At 36.4% G+C, this 26890-nt stretch overlaps 3 protein-coding genes across 3 annotated transcripts; 1 reads left to right on the forward strand and 2 right to left on the reverse strand.

Moving 5' to 3' along the window:
• Nucleotides 1-2115: 2115 nt before the first annotated feature.
• Nucleotides 2116-11323, forward strand: LOC108197688 (pleiotropic drug resistance protein 3). The gene is made up of 23 exons (XM_017365377.2): nucleotides 2116-2483; nucleotides 4020-4143; nucleotides 4266-4348; nucleotides 4541-4625; nucleotides 4945-5104; nucleotides 5214-5290; nucleotides 5383-5436; nucleotides 5532-5622; nucleotides 6079-6380; nucleotides 6473-6769; nucleotides 6859-7172; nucleotides 7250-7410; nucleotides 7495-7598; nucleotides 7716-7869; nucleotides 7958-8196; nucleotides 8289-8621; nucleotides 8871-9161; nucleotides 9279-9362; nucleotides 9468-9601; nucleotides 9732-9959; nucleotides 10066-10237; nucleotides 10324-10578; nucleotides 10916-11323. Exons 1-23 carry the CDS (start codon nucleotides 2221-2223, stop codon nucleotides 11180-11182), a joined length of 4272 nt encoding a protein of 1423 aa, XP_017220866.1. The 5' UTR covers nucleotides 2116-2220; the 3' UTR covers nucleotides 11183-11323.
• A 2123-nt stretch (nucleotides 11324-13446) lies between these two features.
• Nucleotides 13447-15468, reverse strand: LOC108197254 (pentatricopeptide repeat-containing protein At3g06430, chloroplastic). The gene is made up of 2 exons (XM_017364828.2): nucleotides 14989-15468; nucleotides 13447-14800 (listed from the first exon to the last, which is right to left on the reverse strand). The coding sequence occupies exons 1-2, from the start codon at nucleotides 15340-15342 to the stop codon at nucleotides 13661-13663; spliced, it is 1494 nt and encodes a 497-aa protein (XP_017220317.1). The 5' UTR covers nucleotides 15343-15468; the 3' UTR covers nucleotides 13447-13660.
• Nucleotides 15469-19723: 4255 nt separating this feature from the next.
• Nucleotides 19724-26584, reverse strand: LOC108199352 (squamosa promoter-binding-like protein 1). The gene is made up of 11 exons (XM_064083532.1): nucleotides 25393-26584; nucleotides 24962-25143; nucleotides 24442-24602; nucleotides 23988-24353; nucleotides 23296-23370; nucleotides 23092-23199; nucleotides 22652-22769; nucleotides 22405-22546; nucleotides 22101-22254; nucleotides 20757-21386; nucleotides 19724-20384 (listed from the first exon to the last, which is right to left on the reverse strand). The coding sequence occupies exons 1-11, from the start codon at nucleotides 25980-25982 to the stop codon at nucleotides 19926-19928; spliced, it is 2985 nt and encodes a 994-aa protein (XP_063939602.1). The 5' UTR covers nucleotides 25983-26584; the 3' UTR covers nucleotides 19724-19925.
• Nucleotides 26585-26890: the final 306 nt, after the last annotated feature.

The following is a 26890-nucleotide window of genomic DNA, read 5'->3' on the forward strand; positions in this document are numbered from 1 at the left end:
ATCACTAGGACATTGTTGGAGCAGTTTTTTTTTTATCAAATGCCCTAAATTTTAACTTAGGACAACAATTTGAGGCACTCTTGGACTTGCTCTAAGCGGATCTAATAAAAGGCACGAGAATAAATATCTCTTTTAAAATAGTTTTTATTTATTTTTATCATTTTAAATATTATAAAATTATAAAAATATTTTTAAAAAATAAGTCTGGGGTTTCACCCCGTCCCGCTCGACCCCGATCCGACGGGTCGGGGATTCGGGGAATTTTTCGGGGGCAGGGCGGGGATCGAGTAAAGTTTTATTAAAAATTCGGGGATCGGAGCGGGGTCGGAGATTCGTGTCTCCCCGCCCCGATCCCCGACCCCGATTGTGTATATATAAAAACAATAATATGTTTATATATATTATACTACATAAATAATTAAAAATAGATAGTTTATATAGTATTATTAAAATTAAAAAATAATCTTTATTTTTATTGGTCGATTATAATTATATTTGTAATATAATATATTTTATAATTTTAAAATTATCTTTTATTTATATTATAAATCAATTTTAATATGATTTGATGTTGAAAATATAAGATAATATCATTTTATTAGTATATTAGGAGTTAGTATTTTGTTTTTTTTATTAAAAAGTATATTATATAACATAAAGTCATTATTTTTTTATTAAAATATTAAATTTCCCGAATCCCCGCGGGATCCCCGTTCCCCGTTCGGGGTGGGGATCGGGGAGGAAAAGAATCCCCGTTCGGGGCGGGGTCGGGGGTGGGGTTGGAATTCGGGGTGGGGTTGGAATTCGGGGATCGGGGCGGGTATAGCACTCCCAGATCCCGAAGTCCCCGCGCCCATCCCTAGGTTTGACACAAGAAAGTAACCTTAAATCTGCCCATACGTTCTCGCGTGCTGCACAGTGCACACTGGTAGAATACGCCATAGTCGCATAGAACAGTTTTGTTTGTTATAAATTGAATTTTAACTAAAAGGGAAATAGTTGTTAGAAGTTATCATCACACATTAATATTTAACGAAATATATCTATATCAATATTTAAAGCGCATTATAGTACTGGAGATATGCTCCAACAGTGTCAACTCTGCATGCATTTCAGGGTTTTGTCTCGTTATAGTAACTTATAAGCTGAGCATAGAGTTATTTTTGTTTTAAACTAAATATATTTATTTTTATAATAAGTCAGACATCGATATAAAGTTAAAAATAAAACATAAACTAACTTAAAGTAACATAATTTTTGAACAATTCGTTTTGTTTTTTTGTGAATTTAGAGGATAGATCTAAACTTAATATAATCATGTAAATGGATAACCCATCAATTTTTAGTATAATATCTTAATAATTCATAATACAAAATTATGCAACACAGAACTGTCCAAGACCTACAATCACAGTTCTGGAGAGCCGGTAACATCATACAATTTGCAGCCCGCAACTTAAAATCAACTTCTTATTTATCGACTTTGATACTAATGATAACAATGTGTTGTTGAGACAGGGATAGTAAAACATATCTTTCGTCTTTATATTAAACTAAACTCTTATGTTTTTCTTGGCAAATGCTACAAAACAGGGTCAACTCGTTAAGGTGTGACATATCATAACTTTGATTAAATTTTAATTCACAAATAAAAGGGTGATGTACTTACATAACAATTTTATCTAAGTTTTAGCTCAAACGTATCTGTGTTCCACAGATTTGCATAAAAGATTTGTGTCCTAATTTGAACTTTGTCGAAAAAAGACGAGTGTGTAAGTGTGTTTAATAACGGAAAGATAAATTAAAAGAAATGCAACAGAGGACAGATCCTATACGAGTACTCTGAGCAAGCACTAATCACATTAATCCATTTAAAGCTCCTTAAATTTGTTTGCGGCACATATTTCCCCAAGATTCTACTCCAAAAATCGAAGCCTGATCAGAGATTCGATGCTGATCCCTCAAGTTAAATTTAATAAACCACAAACGTAAGCTCAACACATCATGGAGCATGCACTAGTTGTTTAATTCACAAGTCAAATCCTAAATCATACTTTAAATTTACTGTCAGATTCTGAATTTGTTATATTAACATGTTGCTAGACAATAGTTGACATCTCATATAATCCAAAACCAACTACATTTGTCTGTCTGAGTTGGCCTATTAAGAGCTTGAGGTATATTAGTACAGAATCTTACTTGGTCTCTACTGCAGGAAGGATGAATGAAGCTGAAATGACACGAGCCGATGAGGTTGAGCTGCAGTGGGCTGCTATCGAGAGGCTGCCAACAATGAAACGAGTGAGAATGTCGTTGTTTGATGCTCAGGAGGGCGATGATGAAGGGAAGACTAATGAGAAAGTGATGGTAGATGTCGCGAAGCTGAGTGCAGTTGAGAAACATGTTTTTATTGGGAAGCTGATTAGCAATGTTCAAGAGGATAATGCCAGGCTGCTTCTGAAAATGAAACAACGCATGGACAGGTACGTTTTTTTACCACTTTCTGCAATTTGCAAAGCATATATTACAGAATGAATATGCTACGTAGAGCCAGACGTAGTACAGAATGGATATTCTGCTGCATGAACTTGACATGCATGCCTCAACTCTTAAGCTGCGGATTCAGGATAACCTAGTGGTAAAGGTTTTGTTAATTTCCAGGTCTCGCCACTATGAGTTCCCATCCTTACAAGGGATACATTCATTCTTCAGTGAACTTCCTTAAAAAAGAAGATATAAGTGAACTTTATATGAAGTATTGAAAACGTTAAATCTCTCTGAGGACCTCCAACAAGACTTCCTGAAGGTGTCATATCGGTCTGCATATACATTAATCTTTTTATTGTTTCCCCATAATTCAAAAAGAATTCCAAAAAATAATATCTATACTCCTACTGGCTACTAGTGGGGGTAATATATGTCTACATCGTATTATCAAGTCGTAGATGCTGGATGTTACTTTTGGTGTGTAGTAATGTTTCGGCTTTGATGATATACTAGCATGGATACTGTTTTACAAATGTACTTCAGAGGGTTGCACGCAACTTCCAGAGAACATGGAGTAAAATAGGCAAAAGAACAGAGGGGATCTAATCTTGAATTAATTACCTGTGAAGTGTGGATTCAATACAGCTTACTTCTCATTGTAAAATATTAATGAAATTTTTGATGCAAGCAACATTAATAATGTTAATTATTAAAATACATGTTAGTCAGAAAATCAAATCAAAAGATTCCATCCATGCAGTAGAACACAATCCTGTAGATTATAGTATGAAAGTAATCCTCTGGTTCACATTAATTTATCAACAGAGACAGACTTCAGATTTAATCTTTTATTTGTTCACTTGAAGTTAGTGAAGTTTTTATGTAGATAATAGTAAACTTAAGATAACTAAGTAAACGAGATTTAGCCGTTTCTTATGCATATTTCTTACATATAATAGCATGACAGATGGTAATCCATTTATCATCCTGATCAGATGGTCTCAGACGACAACATTATAGCATGCGTTTCGTAGCTGAAAACCCGAATCTCAAATTAACTCACTGATTCAGACACGAAACTGGTGAAATGGTGGAATTTAGCAACAGATTTGAAAGAAATGAGAAAGTTTATGTACCTTATCTTCCATACCATCAAATTCACAGTTTGCAACTTGGGAAAACCTTCCTTGTTTGTAATCTCCGAGAGGATCTACTTCTATAACAAGTATACATATGAATGTACTGAAGACATCAATAAGAGCATTCCTTAGCTTTGTATTGAGTCTGCAATCATAAGCGACAAGGTTTAGTTATAATTCAGACTTAAAATCACTAATGACTAATATCACAACTTCCATGCATCATAGACTGACTTTTGATTTTTGAAAGACTTGTGCCAGAAGCAGATGCCTGGTCAAAAATACTCTTTTCGTTTATCTAAATAAAAAAGCACAGATATGAGCTAATAGATGATGAATTAAACGTGTTCTCCATAAATTAAATTCCAACTTACAGACTGATTAATCCTGCAGGGTTGGATTGACGTTGCCAGCAGTGGAGGTCAGGTTCAGGAATGTAAATGTGGAAGCACGATGTGAAGTGGTCCATGGCAAGCCTCTTCCTACTCTGTGGAACTCATTCAAAAGCATATTTCCTGTGAGTCAGGACAACTGTTCATTTTAATCATCAAACTACTATTATCTAAAAGATGAAAAAGAATTGTCTTCCCTCTAGGAATTTCTCTATCGGTGGTGCTCACTTGATATATTTCTGGACAGGTTGTAAGACTACCATGGTGCAAGTCACAAGTAGCACAGATTCACATTATAAAAGGAGTTAGTGGCAACATTAGACCGTCAAGGTGAGAAAAACGATCTAACTTCAGAAAAAGTATTAAAATGTCCAACTTCAGAGTAACTGAGAGTCGAAACCAGATAGCTACTCAAGAACTAGTTTTGCTTGGTACATTTACAAAATGCATTGTTTGGTTCTGAGAACTAAACCAACATGAAATATGTATGACTCACAGCGATAAGTACCTCTGTTCTTTCAGGATGACCCTGTTGCTTGGACCTCCAGGTTGTGGGAAATCCACTTTGCTGAAGGCCCTGGCAGGGAAACTAGACAAGTCTCTAAAGGTAAGTTAATTTGTCTATTATATTTCTTCTGTTGTCACATTATCAAGAAATATTGTAATTAATCTCGAAGAATTTGCTGATAACGTATGTAATCTTATCTAACTAATTACTGCATCAAATTATCTTTCCGGAAAAGACTAGGATCTTACACATATACTAGATTTAAATATGATCAAGTGCTAACAAGAACTTGATGGATAATAGAAACTCTTAAGATCACGGCCTTTAGAATCTTCGCGTCCATACAGAGGCGTTAGCATATTGTTGGCACATTATTTTATCTTTGTAAGCCCAGCAATTTTTCATCATTTCTGTTCAGGTTGAAGGGGAAGTTTCTTATAACGGTACCAGAGTGGAAAATCTCAGGCCACAGGAACATGCAGCTTACATTAGTCAATATAACTTTCATGTACCTGAGATGACAGTAAGAGAAACCATTGATTTTTCTGCCCGTTGCCAGGGTGTTGAAAGCAGGAAAGGTAATCTTTTGTTTCTCAGTACAGAAATTTATTATAACTATCAGCTATATCGTTTTAGCTTTGTATTGCAGATATCAGTTAACACTAACAAATCAGCCTCTTTCTGCAGAACTCTTGGCGGAAGTCAGCAGAAGAGAGAAGCAGGCAGGATTTATTCCTGAAGCAGAAGTAGATGCATACATGAAGGTAAGCTGAAGACGTTCAGTAGACTATTGAGTATTGACTATTATCACATTAAAACGATAATCTAATACAAACAATTCCTTTCCTTTTAACAGGCAATATCGATCAATGGGCTAGAAAAAACCCTCCAAACAGATTATATTTTAAAAGTAAGTTGCAAATGTGAAAAAAAAACAAAAAAAAACTGTGAACTGGGTGGTTCCTTTTTTCTGATCAATTTCATATAAATGTGTTCATTCCTCAGATACTTGGACTGGAAACTTGCGCTGATACTTTTGTGGGTAGTGCTATGAGAAGAGGCATATCTGGTGGTCAGAAGAGAAGACTAGCTACTGGTCAGTGAATGGGAAAGTTATGCTAGATACATCGACTAATTTTAAGTTCTAGTTATAGGAGGAAGTGAATTTTATCAAAAAAATGCTATGAACCATGAGGCTGATATCTTTGTCAGTAAATGGAACAGTATTAGAGAGAACAGGTATAGCAGCATAATTGCAGCTTACAACATACTATATACCAACTCAAAAGACAAAGCAAAAATGAAATTTTGGAAACAATTACCTGGGTAAAAGCTAATCCTCAATATTCATACACAATAAAATTTTGACTTTATCATTTCAATGTTTCTTAAACAAGGGTGACAGAAGAAACATAAACTTACTAGCAAGTAAATATTGAAGATATTTACCCATTTAAGCACGACAGCAAATATTTCTGCTAGCTTAGCTCATATCAACATCCTATTTTACGGCCTTGTGCTCAACTTCTTGCATGTGCCGAGTGTTCTGCAGGGGAAATGATTGTGAGTACAAGAAGGGTACTATTCATGGATGAAATTTCTAATGGTTTGGACAGCTCCACTACCTTTCAGATTGTCACTTGCCTTCAACAATTAGTGCACATCACAGACGCCACTGCATTGATCTCACTACTACAGCCAGCACCAGAGACCTTTGATCTTTTTGATGACATACTTTTACTTGCAGAGGGGAAAATAGTATACCATGGAGCCCGAGCTGATGTTCTCAAGTTCTTTGAGAACTTTGGTTTTAGGTGCCCAGAAAGGAAAGGTGTTTCTGACTATCTTCAGGAGGTGCAGTTATTGATTATGAGGCACTAGGCATCAATGTGCATTTCATAACTTTTTTTAGTTCATATTCTCACACACACACATGAAACATGCAGGTGACCTCTAGAAAGGACCAGGGACAGTATTGGTTCAAATCTGAGATACCTTACAGATATGTAACAGTGGATGAATTTTCTGAGAAATCTGAGATGTGGCACCTAGATGGGAAAATCTGGTCAGATAATGAGCTTCCAAGGACAGCTAAAGATTTCCAGTGTGACGAGAATCTTCCCCAGAAGGATAAGAACAACAAATATTCTATGACAAAATGGCAATTATTTAAGGCTTGCATGGACAGAGAAGTTCTTCTCACAAGACGAAATCTATCCACCAACATAATCAAATCTATGCAGGTAAGTACTTTATCCTTCCCCAATATCAACTATAAGTCCCCTACTTGAGCAAACCTCTTACATTATGTGTTTATTAACTCCTCTGGCAGCTACTAGTAATTGCATTCATAGTTATGACCACATATATACGCACAATGATGGATATAGACTCGAAGCATGCTAATTATTACAAGGGTTGCATGTTTTTTGGGATCATGAGGATTACCACAACTGGAATTGTAGAAATGTTGATGACTATATCAAGACTTGCAGTTTTCTACAAAGAGAGGGATTTCAGCTTCTACCCTGCTTGGGCATATGCTATTCCAGCTTCTCTTATAAAGATCCCGCTTTCCCTGTTGGATTCCTTTCTCTGGACTGCTCCTACCTACTATGTTGTAGGATTTAGCCCTGGGATTGATAGGTGAGAGCAATGAAAAATATTATTGTTGCGTATCTTACTGTAAATACAAATTCTAAGAAACTTGCTTTTGCTTCAAGGTTCTTCTGCCAATTTCTGCTGTTTTTTGCTCTGCATCAAGCGTCCTCAAGCTTGTATCGTATGATTGCATCAATATTTCAAAGCGAGGCCATATCAACTTTTTGCACCAGCTTGTCCATACTGTTAATGATGTTCTTTGGTGGATTTATTATTCCAAAACGTGAGTACAATTTCAACTTTATTCATACTACTTCCTGTGAAATTCTGCCAATTGTTTGCTGATTGCAGATTTTCTACTTGATAGAATCCATACCAGTTTGGCTGCGGTGGGGCTTCTGGCTTTCTCCAGTGTCATATGCCGAGATAGGATTGTCTCTAAATGAGTTTCAATCTCCACGCTGGGGAAAGGTGAACTGAAACTAGAAAACATAGGAAATGTTAAATACTAGTAATCTATAGTTGCTAAAAGTCAAAAGATCTTTATTATGTACCTCAACATTTCATATGGATTTGTGTTGTTTATAGGTGACATCAGGAAACTTGACTATTGGAGAACAAGTTCTGTCAAAAAGTGGATTGAATTTCAAAAGCTACTATTACTGGATATCAGTCGGGATCCTCTTTGGTTTTACATTAGTTTTTAACATAGGATTTATATTAGCCTTAACTTATCTGAAATGTAAGTTCTCATCTGTTTTCATGCTCATCATATTTTTAGCTGGCAGAGAGCTTAAATGACTAATCATGATTTGTGCATGTGATTTTAGCTCTTGGGACAGCTCGAGCCATCATTTCTTATGATAAATTTCGCGAACTGCAGCAAGATCAAGATTGTAAAGATGAGGCTAAGAGAGATAACAAAATTCATATGTCACCCCAGCAACATTCGATGGAAAATACAGACACTGTAATGCCAGAAATTCAAGAAAAGAAGAAGATGGTATTACCTTTCGAGCCCCTGACTTTGACATTTGAAAATGTTCAGTATTTTGTTGACACTCCACTGGTAAGTTATTCATCCTCAGGTAAAGAAAAAGCATGTTCTGTTTTCTTACAGCTTCCACTGATGGCTATTTCAAATGCAAATTTTATGAGCAGGAAATGAGAAAAAAAGGATTCAAAGACAAAAGACTTCAACTTATTCATGACATGACAGGGGTATTCAGGCCAGGCATTTTAACAGCTTTAATGGGGGTGACCGGAGCAGGAAAAACAACTCTAATGGATGTTCTTTCTGGGAGAAAAGACAGTGGGCATACTGAAGGAGATATAAGAATTGGAGGGTCCCCTAGGGTCCAACAGACTTTTGCCAGGGTCTCAGGATACTGCGAGCAAAGTGACATTCATTCTCCCAACATTACAGTAGAAGAATCAGTAGCCTTCTCAGCTTTTCTGCGGCTGTCATCTGAAATTGACGCAAAAACTCGGGCTGTAAGTTGGCTTCCCACTTCTGCACATATCAAGCAAAACCCTAAATTATGCTGTTGACTTTAGAGTTTGTAAAACATAGATCAACATTTAACTCAGACAAAAAAAAAATAAAAAATCAAAGACAAGCAATAAATTAGGTATTCAATTTTTTTGTAAGACAAACATTCATCCACTCAAGAAATGAAGAACGAATGTCCAAATATTATAGTCCCTCCAACTATGTCTTATAAGAGACATCATATTACACAGGAATTTGTTAGGGATGTACTTGAAAGAGTTGAACTTGATGGGATCAGAAACCATTTAGTCGGGGTTCCAGGGAGGAGTGGCTTATCTAATGAGCAGCGCAAACGCCTAACCATAGCAGTGGAACTCGTGTCTAATCCATCAATCATATTCATGGATGAACCTACATCTGGTTTAGATGCTAGAGCGGCTGCAATTGTCATGCGCACAGTAAAAAATGTTGCTGATACAGGAAGAACAGTAGTATGCACCATCCATCAACCAAGTATAGACATATTTGAGGCCTTCGATGAGGTAAGATTTCATACACAAAAAAAATATTATTTCTGTTTTACGCACTGAAGAAGATGCATTTTAATATGAATCTAATCTGTGGAGATATTATAATTGGTGTATTTACTTCTATTTCAGTTGATTCTCATGAAAAAGGGAGGGGAGATAATTTATTCAGGACCATTGGGTCAGCATTCCTGTAATCTTATAGATTACTTCAAGGTAACTTTCAGATTGCAATACTAAAGCTCTTTGTTTCTATTGAATGCAAAAAACGCATACCAGGACAATTTTTTTAGTATAACATACCAATCAAAATTTCCACAGACAATTCCAGGCATACTACAGATTAAAGAAAACTATAATCCAGCAACATGGATGCTAGAAATCACTGCAGAATCTGTAGAGAGACAGCTTGGTATAGATTTTGGGCAAATTTACAAGGAATCTAAGCAGTTCAGGCGAGTTCTTTACTAATCGTAACCTTCGATGTCCCTAGCCAGCTAAGTAGTGCAATAATATTCATAAATCCTGCTGGGTGCATGTTACTCTCTCTAAACTTAGTCTATTCTGATAATATATTTCTATCAGAGATAATATACAACTGGTTAAAGAGCTCAGAACGGCACCGGGACAGACGAGAGAACTTCACTTTTCTACTCGTTTTCCGCGCAACATGTGGGAGCAGTACAAAGCATGCCTCTGGAAACAAAACTTATCATATTGGAGAAATCCAGACTATAATATAAAGCGCTTGGTTTTTATGACCGTTGCATCTGTAGCTATGGGGGCACTTATGTGGCAGAAAGGGAAGCAAATGTATGTTGATATTTACACCAACTCATCCGCACTTCAGAGCTAGCAACAGGCAGTGCTGAAAAGACATACTAACTCATATATCTTTTTTTTGTTTGTTTGAAAAAAGACGTGATAAACAGGACTTATCCAACATACTATCATCAATCTTCATATCATTGCAAATTCTGGGCGTAACTAATTGCTCATCGATTATACCAGTTGTGGTGACTGAACGAACTGTTCTATATAGAGAGATGTATTCAGGAATGTACTCATCATGGGCTTATTCATTGGCACAGGTCACAACAAACTAATATCCTAATATCTTTTCTACCTCTTTTTTGCATGTCTTGATGTGCTTTCTTACATTATTTCATTTTTACAGGTGACCATCGAATTTCCGTATATATTAGCACAAACACTTACCTTTGTAGTCATCACCTATCCAGCTGTAGGATTTTACTGGTCTTTTAAAAAGATAATGTGGTATTTTTACTCTACACTCTGTGGACTGCTATACTACACTTGCCAGGGGATGCTTATGGTGTCTATAAGCCCAGATGGAACTGTTGCTTCCACATTAGCTGGAACATCTTATGCGCTTTTAAATCTATTCTCAGGGTTCCTAATTCCTAGACCGGTAAAACAACTCTCTTCTACTTCATCTACCTAATGCTTGAATAATGTTAATATTATAATATCAATATATGTAAAAGGTATAACCAGTCCACATGTCTCCTCATCATTAGGGTCTGGAGAAAAACCTGATTGACCCAACCTTTTAACCTTTTTCATAGAAAGGGCGTTTCCAGGGTCCGAGCCCATGACCTGGCGGATAACAAGTAGACACTCGACTTCACGCCAAAAAAGGCACTCATGGTGTCAATATATGCAAAACATATAAACCAATAGCCATAAACTTTATAATTAGACATCCTCTTGCAGTTATAAATATTATTTTCTGGGATTTAATGCAGGCTATTCCAAAGTGGTGGATATGGCTCTACTGGATTACACCATCATCATGGATGTTGTATGGTGCAATTACATCACAGTATGGGGACAACACAGAAGAAATAACATCATTTGGAAAAACTGAAGAAGTCAAGTCCTTCTTAGAAGATTATTATGGGTACCGTTATGATTTTTTGGGCGTCGTGGCTGTAGTTGTGGCCACATTTCCTATTTTAGCTGCCTTTCTATTTGCATATTTCATCAGTAAACTAAATTTCCAAAGGAGGTGAAAGACATGAATTCTAGCATCACAAAAGATAGTTTCTTGTGTTCTGGAAATTACTCCAACTTTGTTAAGTGTAATTATGTTGTAATTTAATATCAGAGTACAATTGTGTTGTAATTATATTTCAATACAGTTATGCTGTTAATTAGTTGGGTTGAATCGTAAAGGTGATTATTTGATTCCTGGAATACAATTATATAAGAATTATCCCATTAAAATTACCTGATTGTGCACTGAGCTTCTCACAGAGAATATTCCAGGAGTTCCAAAGATTGAAAAAAACAAATTCAGCAACATGAGTGTCAGAAATCGCTATGGGGTCTGCAGAGGAGCACTCCAGTTTAGACTTTGCTCAAGTTTATGAAAAATCTCATCTGTATTCAAGTGATAAATAGTATGTCAATAGTATATGAAGATCATAGTAGCATATATGTTATCCAAATGCTGATGACTTATGTTAATATAGCCTTACTGTCTCAGATTCACCAAGTTGAAAGAAATGAAACTAGTTAAAAGTAATGAGAGAGCCACAGAAAAGGAGAATAATACAGCACCGTCCTGCTCAGTTTCTAATAAAAGGATGAGAGCAGTAAAGACTAGAGAGCATATCCATGGAAACATTACCTGCCGGCTGCCATAACAGAAAATTTCAGCATACAACTTGAAATGCTCCATTTTGCGACCATAGTAGCTGTGTTGATGGATTGGTGGGAGGTTGCTAAGACTTACCTTGGATGCAGTTTTTCAGAAACAGAAAACATGATTGACTGAACATATGAACTCAAATTGCTATATTATATTGTTCCATACACATGATCAGCAGTCAGCAGAACATATTCAACACATTATCATCAGTATCTATAGCATTGCAATTTGCAAGTTTTGAACAAATTATTGCTATCAGTAATAGCAGTTATGGCAAGTGAAATTGCAGAGTTTGGTACAGATAGAATTTTGGGATGTATTCTTCTTTTGCATACTAGTATTATTTTCTAGTACAATACTAGTAGTATTTGCACAAATCGGTATAAATAGATATATAGATACTAGTACAATACTAGACTACTAGTATTATTTTCTCCTTCATTCTAGATGTCAATTTCTGCATCCTTTCTACAGAAGTATTGAAACACTTTATGTGATGGTCAAAGAATATGTGTGTTCTCATATCAACCTCAAAAATGGAGTTCGACTATTAGTCCAACCATCAACAAGGAGGTCTGGAAATTTTATGTGTTATACTTCAAATTGTTCTTCTTCAGTTAATGGGGATGCTTATTGTGTCCCAGAGAAGCAAGACATGAAGGCTATGGCCATACTAGCCATGATATTCCACTATTCTAAGTCTCAGGATTCTCGATTCCTCATACCTGGGCTAGGCCGTTAAGATGGAGGTTTCTAATTATTAATCATCTTGTGGGAATTATAATGTAGATGGAATTCCTAGCTCTTAAGCATAAACTATCAGTTTAATTAGGTGTTGATCACCGCTTAGGTCTCCGTCTAGGGCCTATCAAAGTCATAGCCGTGCTTAAGCAGATCACTTAACCTAAACCAGGTTCGGAATGTTGTGCAGTACATCCATTTCTTGACTGAATACAAGTACCAAGTTATTATGAATGGTAATAATGTCTGGAGTGTTGTGGTACTATGCAAGCAATTCTAAATTGGTGAAACCAAACCAAGGTACAACAGTAATGAAATTATCACATTACGCTATGGGGATAAACAAACAAGAACTCGCTGCATCTGGTTCTGGATAGAGGAATGCATTTGTTCATTTTGAGATAAGATTGTTTCTAGTTTTGTGGCCGTAATATTGTCATATTTTCCCTTTCATGTATATCGCCAGCTTATTACAATGGAGTTGTTTTGGGAAACTGAAACTTCAAAGGAGTTGAAAGAAGGAGAAAAGAGGAAAATGCACTGTGTAAAATCATATAATTGATGTTACACTGTTGCTACTTTCACAATGCTATCTTGTGCAACACAAAGAACACACAAAATTAGTCTACACCTCAGGTGTATCTGAGGAATTAACAGTTATCATGATCACATATACTTATTCTGCTCCTAAAAACGAACCAAACCCATAAAGTAAAATAATTTTGTTATATAAAAAAAAGATTATGAACAACATAAACAATCAATTCTTACACATTCATTTAAAACGATGAAGTACTTAAAAGTAGTAAGTTAGCTAGAGGTATAGAAAATGCTGCTGAGTAAAACTGACTGAAATTATGTTATATATGACGTTGTCCAACATCCATAGGCAAGCTTGCATAATTGCATATTTGTATTGAATTTTTCAATAGAACAAGTCACCAAATTCTTTATAGTTAACACATGTTTCGATATGCAATCTAAAGATATTTCAGACTGATCCTAAAAGAAAAAGAACTGGGATTACACTCTATATAAAAAGATCCTATATAAGTTAACTTGCATACCCGCGCTAAGGTTGTACTGGACCATGGTTCTACATAGATTCATCACTAACCTCAATCTGTTCATCTTCTTTTGAATTACTACCATCCAAAATCTGTTTCTCTAACTCCAGATCATAAGCCTTATCAGTCATGCCTTCCTTTCTATATGCTTCCATCATCAAAGTGTAAGTCGTAGAGTCTGGCTTACATTCTTTATCTTTCATTCTCTTGAAAACCCTCTCCATCTCCATCAAATCATCTGCCTTGGCGCAAGCATAAATAACTGCATTGAAGAATGACGTGTTCTCGGGTATCTCCAGTTTTCCAGCCAGCTGAACGCTACTGATCACCTTGTGAAAGATGCCTGCATTGGCAAACCCTCTAATGAGACAGCAGAATGTCTTTGTGTCTGCCTTCATACCTTCTGAACGCATCTGATCAAATGTATATTCCATGTTCTTTGCGTCACCTGCATCGGAGAACGCCTCAATCACATTGTTGTAAGTTGATGTTGTCCATGGAAATGAAAGCTTACGCATGTACTCCATCACTGTCGACATTTTATCATACATCCTTTTCTTTCCATAAGCACCAATCAGTATATTAAAAGTACGAGTTTCTGGCTCAATCCCGAAATTCCGGAACTTCTCATACCATCTCTCCATCATCTCAATATCACCCATGTTACCAAACACACTTATAATAGTGTTCATTGTCCAAACATCAGGTCTACACGTGGTGCTCTCAAGCATCCCCAACAGAACTTTCTCCATCTGATCAAATCTCCCAGCCTTTCCATAGCCGCTCAAAACAGTATTTTGGGTGACAGTATTCGGACTTATCTCACGTTCAGCCATTTGCTCATAAAGAGACTCTACTAGGTCAAAACGAGTAGCGTCTATACACGCCTTAATCAAAATACTGAACGTAAACACATCCGGCTGGCAAAGAGGAAGCGTCTTCATTTGCTCAAGAATCAACATAGCCTCATCAATATCGTTGCTTCGACAATAAGCACCAAGCAATGCTGTATAAAGTTCTGCAGTAGGCTCCAATCCCTCATCAATCATTCCATCAAAAAGCTTCCGGGCCAATTCGGGTTGCCTGTTTTTTCCCATAAGAACAATCAACCTCATATAAGTCCCTTCTTTCGGCTGATAAAATGGCTGTTCCTTGAGCATCTCAAACACCTTACAAATCCAAAAAATCCCCAATATCATCCCACTTAATCACAACACAAATATCAAATAAAAAAGCCCATTTCTCACTAAAAAAGGCTCAATAACACACACATTTCTCCAAAAAAACAAACTTTAAGCATCAATTTCATAAAGTTCACATCTTTATAACAAAAACTCCAAGAAAACAACAAAATTACCTCAAGGGCTTGCAGCCATTGTTTCTTGTCAATACAATCAGACAAGGCCTCAGTGACAGTATTAGCCCAAGCCTTAGCTTCCTTCTTCTTATCAATCTTTTTCTTGATATTCTTAATTGGGGTTTTCTTTTTATCAACACTTCTTGATGGGCCTGAAGATTCAGAAAAACCAGGATACTCTCCTTGTTTCCAGTGTCTTTTTTTCTTGGTTTCAGAGGGGGCTGTGAATGCACAGCTGATGGGGGGGCATCTGGCCCTGCTGGGGTGGAGTGAATGAGCCTTGGGCTTGATGGGTTTGGGCTGGGGGAGCAGAGAAGAGGAGAATGAGAGGGAGAATGAAGATGATGTTGTCATTTTTGTGGGAAAGTTGAGTTTTTTTTCAAGAAAATTTGTGGGTTTTCATGGGGTTTGGGTTGGGAAGTGGAGTGAAGACTTTGAACGTGGATGATGAATTATGCGAGAAGAGGCAAGGATGTCATAAAACACGTCACCGATGTTCAAAATAACGAAGTTAAAAAATTGTTTGAAATATTATTTGTTAATATCAGATAATTTAATTTTTTTAAGATAATAGTAGGTCCTGTAATATTTAGATCTGAAAATTAGTGCAAATTAGTGTTTTGCAACAGCTAGTCAGCTCTGAGTAGTGTGGTGCACAGAAATATTTAAACTCTTTATAAATTCAAATAATGCTCCTATAACTATTGAAATCAAACCATCATTTAAATTTAGTGCTAGAGATTCTGAGCTTTTTTGCTTTTAATTGCAGCCCAAAATTATACAACTACTCGTTCATCCAACTTTCCGAAAACAAAGAACACTAAACAAAGCTGATTAGTCTGATAATATCTATGCAACAATGTCTAATCCATCTTTAGTTTTGCCTATTACACTACATTCACTCATGGCTTGTATGTTGAGTGCAAACCACATTCTTGCTTCACTGCGAAAACACCAGACCTCCACAACCACATCTGACTTCAATTTGTCATCCTCCTTCATCACCACAATTGTCTCCTCTTTGCCATTCTTCTGAATCACCGCTTCTTCCAATTTGTTATCCTGCACCACATTTCTCCAGGCCGTTATCAACACATAATTTGAAGACGAATTCAGATCCCAATTAGCCAAGTTCATTGTATGGTACTCATGCATCTTGTTATCCACCACACTCACTTTCACATGTTCCTTTCTCTTGAGTTTTTCTTTCTCAGTATCAGTCACATACTTGTCAAAAAAATCAGGGTTGATTATTTTTGCTGGCTGAGAGCAGAGCTGTTGAAACCTTTGCAAGTGAAGTGTAGGATCTTCAGTTGGAAGACCAGCAAACTGATTCTGTTGGATCATAGTGAGCAACGCCGGTTTGATCTCAAAGTTTGCTGCTTGAATATTTGGCATAGCAATGCCAGTAGGCACACCACTCGGAGAGGGCTGCGAATAATTCTTCAAAGATTTAATAGGAAGATCACCCATTTTAATCTTTGACCCTTGTTTCCCTTTCTTTCGCTGATCAAGATATTGCTGTAGAGTAGTGTCAAAATCAGGATCAGGAGTAGTTGATTCCACGTCTCCTGTAGACCTGGGCATGAACAACTAAACAAGGAAAACAGTGAAAACAGCCTCGATTGGAACTAAAGCTCCAATGAGACAAAGGAAACAATCTAAATAATCAAACTAAAATATATAGAAAACTAGCGCCTCCCCGGCAGCGGCGCCAAAAACTTGATGTGTAAAATAATATCTACCGCAAGTGCACGGTGCCTGTTGTAAACAGATACTAGCAAGTACGGGTCGAATCCACAGGGAGACAAGTTTCAAGAATCTTAATCTGACTATTGCAAATTGTTTCACAAGACAAACGAATATTTAAGATTTTTTTACTAACTAAATAAAGCAATGCAAAGATGATTTAAATCAATTAACTAAAGTCTAGGACAATTCAGGTTCACCATGCTTACACCAAAACTAGCTATTCATATAATAATTCAACAAGTCATGTAATTAGAGCAATTGTTAATCTCTCTCAAGCATTAACACTCTCAGGAATCCATTGATGCTCTCGCACTCAATTTCAGTCCCGCTAATCTTATGTGTGCCTCTAGTAAGTACATCTCTCGATCTTGTACCTTTATTTGCATACAATCAATCTATGATATTGGCCAATTACACAGATCAAACATCAAGACATATAGACTAGAATTACACGTTACCCATTAAACCACTAATGAAAATAAAGCATTATAATGGTGCAAACATGGCTCCCCTTCCGTCCTAGAATGGAACTACTCACACATAGTAGCGAAAGTAAAAGCAACAAGAATAGTGAAGAGAGCCATATAAAACATTAACAAATAAACAAGAGATGATCAAGAAATACCTCAAAACTTCTATTAATGGAGAAAATAATGTCTAGAACAAAGTATGAAGAGATGGGGAAGAAAACCTAACCCTCTGTAAAATAGCGTAAGTAACTCATGTCTATTCTAATGGTAATCTTTTTAATAATAAAATCTGATCCTATTTCTATAATAAAAGTCTTTCTAATATTTTAAATCAATATACAAAATAGAACTCCAAAACCAACAAGGATTCTCTCTCAAAATTCGCAGCTTTCTTTTCTGCTCTGTTTTCGGGCTTTTTCAGTTGGACTTTGCTTACTGGACCACTTCTGAATTAAAGAAAATTCCAAGAGCTTCGCGTGGGCTGTAAGATCGTCCAAATCCGACATCCAGAACTCAAGATATGGCCCAAACAGTGCACAAATCGGGTGAAACCCAATAAATCCGAATTTTAATAGAAATTAGCTCCAAAATAGCTAATTTATCTCCAAATCCTTCTGAACTTAGAATTCTTTATTTCCTACAATAAAACATGAAAATATATTAAATAAATATCCAAATCAGTGCAAAATATAATAAAATATGAGAATAAAATCATATAGAATATATATAAAAATATATTCTATCACAAGGACAAACGGTTTTGACCACAACGAATGTCACTCAGATACAAGACCTTCTGTGCAACAAACAATGGTGGAGCCTCCAAGTTCAACCTACTAATATAATCTTTCAAATTTTGAGGCAATTCTGAGGGTGGATAATTTTGCAGTTGTGTCTGTTTTTTCCGAAATGTAATTGTTCTTTTCTCAACATTCTTTCGCCTCTTCTTCTTAGGACTCTCCTCCCCATCATCATCATCCGAGACAATGTAATCCTCGTCTCTAGAGCGTTTTCTATACTCTCTTGAATTATTTTCGTCTACCATCATCTGAGAATCGCACAAATTGTCCCTGCCATCTTCTGCGCTTAAATTCTTTCCGTCTATAATAATCTGAGTACTACACAAGTTATTTCCGGCGTCTAAAATCTTTTCATCTACAATCAATTGAGTACTACACAAATTTTCCCCACCATCTTCCGTACCTAAATTCTTCCCATCTACAATCATCTGAGTACTCAAATTCTTTTCATCTACAATTAGCTTAGTATTTCGAAAATAATACACACTATCTTCAGGGTCAGCAGTCAAAATCCCGACAACAACTCGATGAGTTCTTGGCCTTGTTGGCACAGAATTAAAACATGATCGACATGCTTTAATTAAATCCGAGTCATCAACAACTCTATCCCCTAGAAATTCTTCATGCAGATTCTTATCTCCATCAACAACAGAATATTGAGCAACATCTGCATTTTTATTTTCAACAGGAGAACAAGAATTCAGTTCCAACATCTCTAGTCTCGTGTACTGCAATTTCTTGAATCTCCCCGTAGAACCCATCTGCATGAATATCACATATCATTGGATAAGATTAATTTTTTTATTATCAAATACTAGCACATCGTATATTAAGTCGAGTAAGTATACAGATAATTATTAACATAAATTTAATCCCTAATACTACAAAAGACATGAGCAAACACAAAATATAACCAAAATTAAGTTGCAACTACATAGACATATTCAAAGAAAGTAAGTCCTCGCATGGACAAAAATTTGCTCTGTTGGGATCACTGATTTTATTACTGGAACTTACGATCAAGTACACAAACTAATACATAAATACATTAGCTAAACTACACTGATTATCATATTTATGAAATAAGCAAGAAGTTAATTAAAACAAGAGATCAAATTTACAACAAGAAGTTAATTATACAAGAGATCAAAGTTACAAACCTTAAATTTGAACTTGCAGAAATAACAATGATTGAATGAGTAATGTCTTGTAGTATATATAGATAGAAATCTGGTTAAGAAAATCATATTCATAATAGAAAAAGAACCAGAAGATTTATATTAGATTGATAGAATACTTGTAAAATCCGATTCATATAAGGAAAAAAACAGAAGATTTATATTGGATTGGCAGAATCCTATCCGTAGTAGTAGAAAAATTCATAACGGATTGTATTGTTCTGACTTCAATTTTTTTTGGTACTCATGCTCTGTGCTTAACTGCCAAGCGCCACTTTACTTGGTCTGAAAAATCACAAAAACAACACATTCAGGATTACTAGACTCAGATAGGAGTAAGAAAAAGCTGCGACTAGTGGCGGCCAACCAGCCGGTCCGTGTCGGGCCAGTTGCCAACCAGTCGGTCCGAGTCGGGCCGAGCCAGGTTGATCAAATTTAGCCAGCCGAGCTCATTTGGTGACCAAGCCTCATATATAAACAAACGTATCCACCCCTTACAAAAACAACAATAAAGGGTAATCACCGAGCACCTGAATTGCTATATATAAGTTTCGCTATTATGTATTAGAAGTCTGGAACCAAGTCGGGATACATACACATACACATAGACAGAACTCTCAACTGGAGTCTAAAGTAAAACAAGTCTGCACAATTTAAACTTATTTCTAAGCTGGCGGTGTATATAAAAAGTAAATCACACTTTTTAGCAGTAACATTTGCGGCATAAAACCTACTTCTTAGCTCGATCCATACTTGACAAGTTCCCATCTGAAGGGCTGGAACACATACAGAACCTCCGGTGAGCTTTTAAAGAGCAAGGCGACACAAACACAAACAGCAGCGATAGCAACCATTGATAGCAGTGCTGGACGACAGAATGCTAAAGATGTTCTAAAGTTGCCATAGACCAGTTTCTGATCACATAAACCACACTGTTTCTGGGCAAGTTTCATCGCATACTTCTCTGTTTCAAGGCTACCAACTTTTGTGGACTTGAGATCATCTGCCGCTTTCGAATTCTTGTTAAAATCTAGAAGGCTGCTGGGGATGTCGATGACTACTTGTCTATTTTCCGACTTCTTTTTTATTTTTGTTTGGACGATATGGATGTAGGAATGATGACCACGTTGGCATGCATAGTCATAAGGTGTCAACCCTGTAGAATCACGGGAATTTTTCCATGCTTCAATTCCCACCTGACAAACATAATAACAGATTAGCAAGAATAAAAAAAATCTTAATTTGTAAATATATCTTCTTAAGATTTAATGGAAGGATGAATGAGACAACTGACAACTTGCTGAAAATGCCTCAAATGTAAGTAGGTAAGAACTCTTGTTTTAAACAATAGCTTTTTCAAAAAAACAGCATAATAAGTTTGACCTATTCAAAGAAAGACTCCTTCATCAATCTACGTCTCATATTATATTATACTTTGTCTTTTTTTTTGAAATACAAGTTATCTTATTGTAAGGTTGTACAATATCCATTCATTTCTAAGCAAGGCATAGAAGATCAAATGCATTCTGTAAGCTAAATAACACAGTAAATATAAAGGAGAGAAATACCGATTGAGGATCATCAGTCAATGCATCCAATACGCTCTCAGAACCATCTTTACCGGCTGCTATGTGAAGAGGAGTCAATCCCATAGGACCAACTGCATCAGGTCTGAATAGGTAATGACCTGCAACAGTTTGCTTCCGATCAGATCCAGCTTTATCTACAACGTTTTCAGGCCGATAATTCAGAAGAGCTTCAACCATCAGCCTGCAATTTTGCCGCACAGCTCTGTGAAGGAGACCAATCTCCAACACTGCACGTTCAACAGAAGAGTGCTCTCCTGCATCTACAGTACCTCCAAAAAGAATTCCCAAAAGCTTCTTAACTACAGCACACCAACCATGGTCCAGAGAGAACTCCATGATACACCTAAACCGTTTGAATGGGAATAAATCCTGGTAAGGATCCATGAGGCCCAGTCTAAACTTCAATTGATTTCTGTGAAGAAGCCAACCCAATTCATGTACAAAGTCTAAAGCTACGGTACTGGCTTCAGATTTTTCTGTCTTGCCTTTCACTCCAATAGCAGCTTCAGAAGCTTCTATGATGCTCTCTAGTGTACGAATTTCAGAGCAAACATCTGGCTCCACAACTATAAAGGGAAAGAAGCTACTGCTAAGACTCTGGTCCTCAACCTATTGGAATCATAATCAGTTAGCAATTGTGGTAGAAAATGAGGTGCAAGTCATATACAAATGTTTCAGGGTTTTAAAACACTTTTGAAATGTGTAACTTGGTATCTTAGTTATAAAACAAGACAGTTACATGCTAGGAGTTTACTTTACAGTGGCCCCAGAGCAATGAATAGTACAATTTTAAAAAACAAGCCTACACAAAATAATGTTGTTATATATTGCAAAGGAGCTCCCTCACCTAAAATTGACAACCAGCAAAACTTGTTAAGCAAGGAACATGGAAATAGAGGGAGAAGCAAAAATGAGTACCAAATGGTTGCTAAGTTTGCATAATATTTATTTGCAAAAGAATTATTGAGACCACAAAACTATAATGCTTAGACTCCAGAAGGCAAGGAGAAACATACAACTGCTTCAACAATCAAGAACAAAAGAAGATCACAACAGTTGCCCATAAAGTTTAATAAGAGATAGTGTAAGAAAGTAATAATTATGTATTGAAGTTGGAATGCGCACTTTTTGACTCATGAACATCATTTGACCAGGCAATGTTTCAGTATACACGCAGAAACACAACAGAATAGGGGATTAACCAACAATAACTAGCAACTTGCTTGCATGACATATCAAGTGTTTAGGAAATGTCGGCATCGCTAAGTTGAAGTGCTCACACAACATTATTTTTTGTAGGACAGAAAAAGGTAATGACATCACCTCAACAAATCCTCTCCCAATAACCTCTGGTATAGAGCATGAAAAACTAATGGACTGCATCTCCTCCTGATGATTACTTAATGAAGCATCTCTATCCATCAAAACAGAAGAATCTTGCTGGACCAGATACTTTCCCTCAAGTGCACAGAGAAACCTAAATAGAAGTATATAGCTATTAGCTAAGCATCTGTCTTATAACAAAACCATATAGTTCTCAAGGTCATAAGATGGCAACTATACTCAGTGTAATGTCTTTAAGAAAAAGCGATAACTCAATATGCATACAAAAAGAAGAAGATGATACCTTGTGTTTGAACTGGATATGTTATAGCCTTTAACTAAAAACTTTACTTCCTCAGATACAGAAACTGCAAGCGGCTTTACGCTTATGATTTTGCAGTTTTTGTCACTTTCTGATGGTATGTGTGTGTCTAGCAGAACCTGACCTGCATATTTCAAGCAAGTATTACCCATCTAACTAAATCTAAATACACCAAATATGTATAGGAATACAAAGACTCAATGCTAGAAAATTAAGAACAGAGACAAACCATCATATGCAAATGCTATACGATGCCGCACCCTGGTATAAATCCATCCTGTTTTCCAAAAGGAGTCCGATGATGAATCCAAAAGCTTCCTTAAACTGGATTTCAGATCACAACAAAGCTACACAGTAGGCAATAAAATTAGTACCTGCTACTCTGTAAGAACTTATAGAGCCAAACAATTAAACGGACCTACATATATACGAAAAAACTCAAGCAGAGTTCAATACCTAAATTACACTTTGCATTCAATAACAGAATATATTAAGACCAGTGACACTACAAACAGCCAATGTTTCAAGCACATCATGAGCTGAACTAAAAGACCAGTGACACTAAAACTCGATGTTTTTCATTTTTTAAATACAACCCTAACCAAAATAAGCTAAACAAAGCTCGTAGCCTCAGTATATCTCTTCCCAATTAGCAAGTAAAGAATATACCTCTTCCCAACTGGAATTTTCCATTCGAAGATAGACAGTTAATATGATACATCCGGGTCTGATGTAGCTCTCAATGTCTGTAGGAGTATTCGCTAACCAGGCCAAAAGCTGCCAAAAGTAATAAATCCATAGAATTTACATAAGCAATAAGGAGATAGTAGTGTTTCAAAGTAATGGTGTAGCTGTCCTTGGAGATTAACATGCCTGATTTCGCAGGTCTGATGGGATTCCACTCGGATCCTGTCCAAAGAGCTTGAAAACAATCCGGTCGTTGCGGCTCTGAAACCAGTTGATACATATATGTAAGAATAAGCTTCAGCTTCAAACCCAAAATCATATAAATAATTGCATGGCTGATCTTATATAAAGGTAATAGTTTAGCATCATCATGTTGCCTTAATGCACTCACCAAATGTCTATATTATATAAACAATATGATAATCGGAAATTCTTTTTAGGGAAATAATAAATATATATATCCCTGTAATCTAAAAAATATATATATAAGTTATACTATCAATGTATACAAGAATCAAAATCATACAACTTTTAAAATTCAAAACACTTCAGCAGCCCCATGTATTTCAAACGGCACTGATCCTAACCAAGAACTCAACTCAAAGCATAAGATTAGTAGGTGGCCCCTAGGAGACCTATTCTCTTCGCAGAGTATTAAACATTGTTGGTCTACGACTAAATAATACAGTAGTCTTCAGGCACGCTGACACTGGACCAAGCCACTAACGATTAGCTTTTTTCTGAAGTCGGTACACGTCATGACAAGTTCTCGTGTGTATAGAGACATAACTTAGAACAATAAGCATACGTTGTTTTGCTCGTAAAATGATACCACTAACAGAAAAAGTGCAGGTACAAATTGATGGAAATACAGAGACCTCTTCACTGGAACTAGATGGAGACTGAGTAGATGTGGAGCCCGAGTTCCCACTTGTTTGAGGCGGGCTTGCCTTGTGGGAGTCTTGATGTGATGCTACATTAACAGGTGCATCAAAGTGCTCCATATTCTCCATGCAGTCTTCAGTATCATCATAAGCATTATTTAGGTCTATGTTACACAGCTTCATCCTCCCTACTGAAGTGTGCAAATTGGCTTTCGCTGGAACGCCACCTTCCATAGGAATTAGGGCACTGGATTTTTGAGCCATCAAATTTTCATCATGAGCAACATCTATATTTTCTTGTTTTTGGGTCAATCCATATGCAGGTACAGCAGAACTTTGTCCAGTAGGTCTAGAAGAACTCTGAGAAGCAGCTTAAACACTTAAACGTTATGCTATAAACTGAACATACTAACTTGATCACAAAGTTGTTTGAATTCATCTTTCATACCTGTCCTTGAGTCCTAATAGATGCAGCAGCATCTTGTAAATCTTGAGATTCATTGGGCTGTCTATGGAAGTTGCTTTGATTGATTGTACCAGCACGACTAGCAAGGCTTGACAATAATTGAGACAGCAAATCATTATCCTTTGTTTGATCGGAGCTATTAGCTGTAATTCACAGAAAACAAAGATGATAATTAAGTAAAAGATATTAATCATTGCAGAACAATGGATGCAGACTAACAACCATATTAATAGATATAAGAATATGCAGCCCAAATCCAAAGGCAAATATTGAACTCTTAAACATAATACATGCTATGAGAACCTGTGTATTGCACTCAGAAATACACTATCCCTTCCGTTTACTTGTCTCTTTGACTTTGTGAATGCAAGAGTCTTTTTGCCTAACTCTCAGAGTTCGTTGATAGCATATAACAACATTAAATTTTTATATTCATCTTAGACCAAAACAGACTCTTAAAGCATACAAAGGTTTCCATAAAAGCATAAACGTAGCTTCTTACAGTGTACATTGGACAGAATTCTGAGCAGACTTATCAACAAGTAACTACTACTCTGCTCCTCATTCGAGTTGACTGCATTAGTTGCATTTTCAGGATGTGTCTTCCTTCTCCGTCTATTATGGCCTGCTAAACGCCTGCGACAACTTCTTTTACCTTCATCAAACTCTTGAAGAGTATGAAACCTGCCACACGTTTACCCAAGTAAAATCAATTTTTTTAATATGAAGTTATTACATTCAGAAGGAAAAGTATACACAACCCAATTATACATCTATAAAAGGCTCAACTATATCAATCCATTTTAACTAAATTTGCAGCAGATATGCAAAATACATCAAACAAAAATGCATCTCACTGCAATGATGAAATGCTAGTTACAGACCGATATTCTTGTACAAAAGCATTAAATATTTAGTATCTGTAAACACTACCTGCTGCATTGCTGGCAAAACCTCTGCATCACATTTTTAACCAATGCACTATTAGCTTTTGAGTGCACATCACACACTTTATGCCGTCTGTGATAATCTTTTGCACTACTCAAATCAGCTCGGCAATCCTCCACCTGACAAACCGGACGTCGTGGTGTAGCCCCATCTGCAGTCTTGGTTTTCTTTCCATTCTTTTCGACCCAATTCTCTCTGTCTCCTTCAGTTGTTATAGGGTACACTTGTCCTCCAAGCGTCAAACTAGGTGACCCAACTTCATCATTCATCTCTTCATCTTCAACCAACACAACCCTTCTCCGTTTCTCCAATTCGCGCTTCTCTCTCTCATTAGTAGTTTCCTCCGAGCAAGAGCTTGAATTATTAGACAAATTCACAACCGGAGCCATGCCTGATCCACTAGGAAACAACTGCTTACCCCTACAATCCGACGGATTCGAATTCAATGGAGCTGCTCTAAACATATCACCATCCCATCTCCAATCATTCAAATCCCACTCCATTTTCTTCTTCCCAACCGCCTTTGCATCCGAGCCAAAAATTTGAGGACCTTTGTCCCTCAACTTAGCCTCCATCACTTAAATTTTAACAAAAACTCTCAACAACCATAAATTCACAAATTTACGAAATTCTAGCCCAAGAAAATCCACACACAACACTTACATACACATACACATGTACATAGCACATTAACTATCAAAGAACACCAACATACTCAGTTTAAACAAACACAAACACCTTCTGATCAAATTTTCAAACTCCCCAAACATCAAATAATCAGTGCACCGACAATTTCATGGATCCAAGACACCACAACCCACATGAAATCACAACAAATTAGCCCATTCAACCACTGACCCGCCTCTTAAAAACACAAAAAGCTTCCAACTTTAACAAATTCAACATCAAATACTCATAATTAAAAATCAAGCTAAAAATGAAAAACAGTAAATTATAGGTAGTAAAAGAGTTTATAGAGACAAAATTACAGTAGAAGGGAGCTTGGCGAAAAGAGGCAGTAAAGATGTTGGATCCGGTGACAGAGAAGCTGCCGGAAAGAGAATATTCCGGCGAGTCCACCTAAATAAAGATAAAGAAAAGGGGCGAGCAAGTTCGGGGAGAAACCGAAATGAAAAAGGTAAGAAGTGATGGAGACTCGAATTATTTTTAATGTAATATATCTATCTATATTTCATATAACTTAAATTTTATTTTTTTTCTCTTCTTGGCTAGTTTATAGCTTAACTTTCTAACGTGGTCACCAAAAATACATCAAAAATTATTTTTATCAATCATATATAATCTGCACTTGTATGAAGAAAATAGTCCATTTAGTTCTTGAAAAATTAATACATGACTAACAAGAAGATAGTTTACTTCAAAATATGCTTTATTTGAATATAAAATTTTAATTTATTTTTGTGATATGAAATTAAATTTATAATTTTTACAGGTTTATAGGTTGATTAGTTAAAACTGGATC

The sequence above is a fragment of the Daucus carota genome, chromosome 8, assembly GCF_001625215.2.
Source record: "Daucus carota subsp. sativus chromosome 8, DH1 v3.0, whole genome shotgun sequence".
Lineage (NCBI taxonomy): Eukaryota > Viridiplantae > Streptophyta > Magnoliopsida > Apiales > Apiaceae > Daucus > Daucus carota.

Bases quoted from the DNA above. Each gene is read 5' to 3' on its own strand.
- LOC108197254 (XM_017364828.2), bottom strand. From the start codon at position 15,342: ATGACAACATCATCTTCATTCTCCCTCTCATTCTCCTCTTCTCTGCTC. The intron at 14,801-14,988 runs GTAATTTTGTTG...TGGATTTGTAAG, and splicing joins AATGGCTGCAAGCCCTTGAG to GTGTTTGAGATGCTCAAGGA.
- LOC108197688 (XM_017365377.2), top strand. From the start codon at position 2,221: ATGAATGAAGCTGAAATGACACGAGCCGATGAGGTTGAGCTGCAGTGG. The intron at 2,484-4,019 runs GTACGTTTTTTT...TTAATCCTGCAG, and splicing joins ATGAAACAACGCATGGACAG to GGTTGGATTGACGTTGCCAG. The intron at 7,411-7,494 runs GTGAGTACAATT...TCTACTTGATAG, and splicing joins TGGATTTATTATTCCAAAAC to AATCCATACCAGTTTGGCTG.
- LOC108199352 (XM_064083532.1), bottom strand. From the start codon at position 25,982: ATGGAGGCTAAGTTGAGGGACAAAGGTCCTCAAATTTTTGGCTCGGAT. The intron at 21,387-22,100 runs GTGATGTCATTA...TGATTCCAATAG, and splicing joins TTGGGAGAGGATTTGTTGAG to GTTGAGGACCAGAGTCTTAG. The intron at 20,385-20,756 runs GTATTTCTCTCC...TATGTTTGTCAG, and splicing joins TGACTGATGATCCTCAATCG to GTGGGAATTGAAGCATGGAA.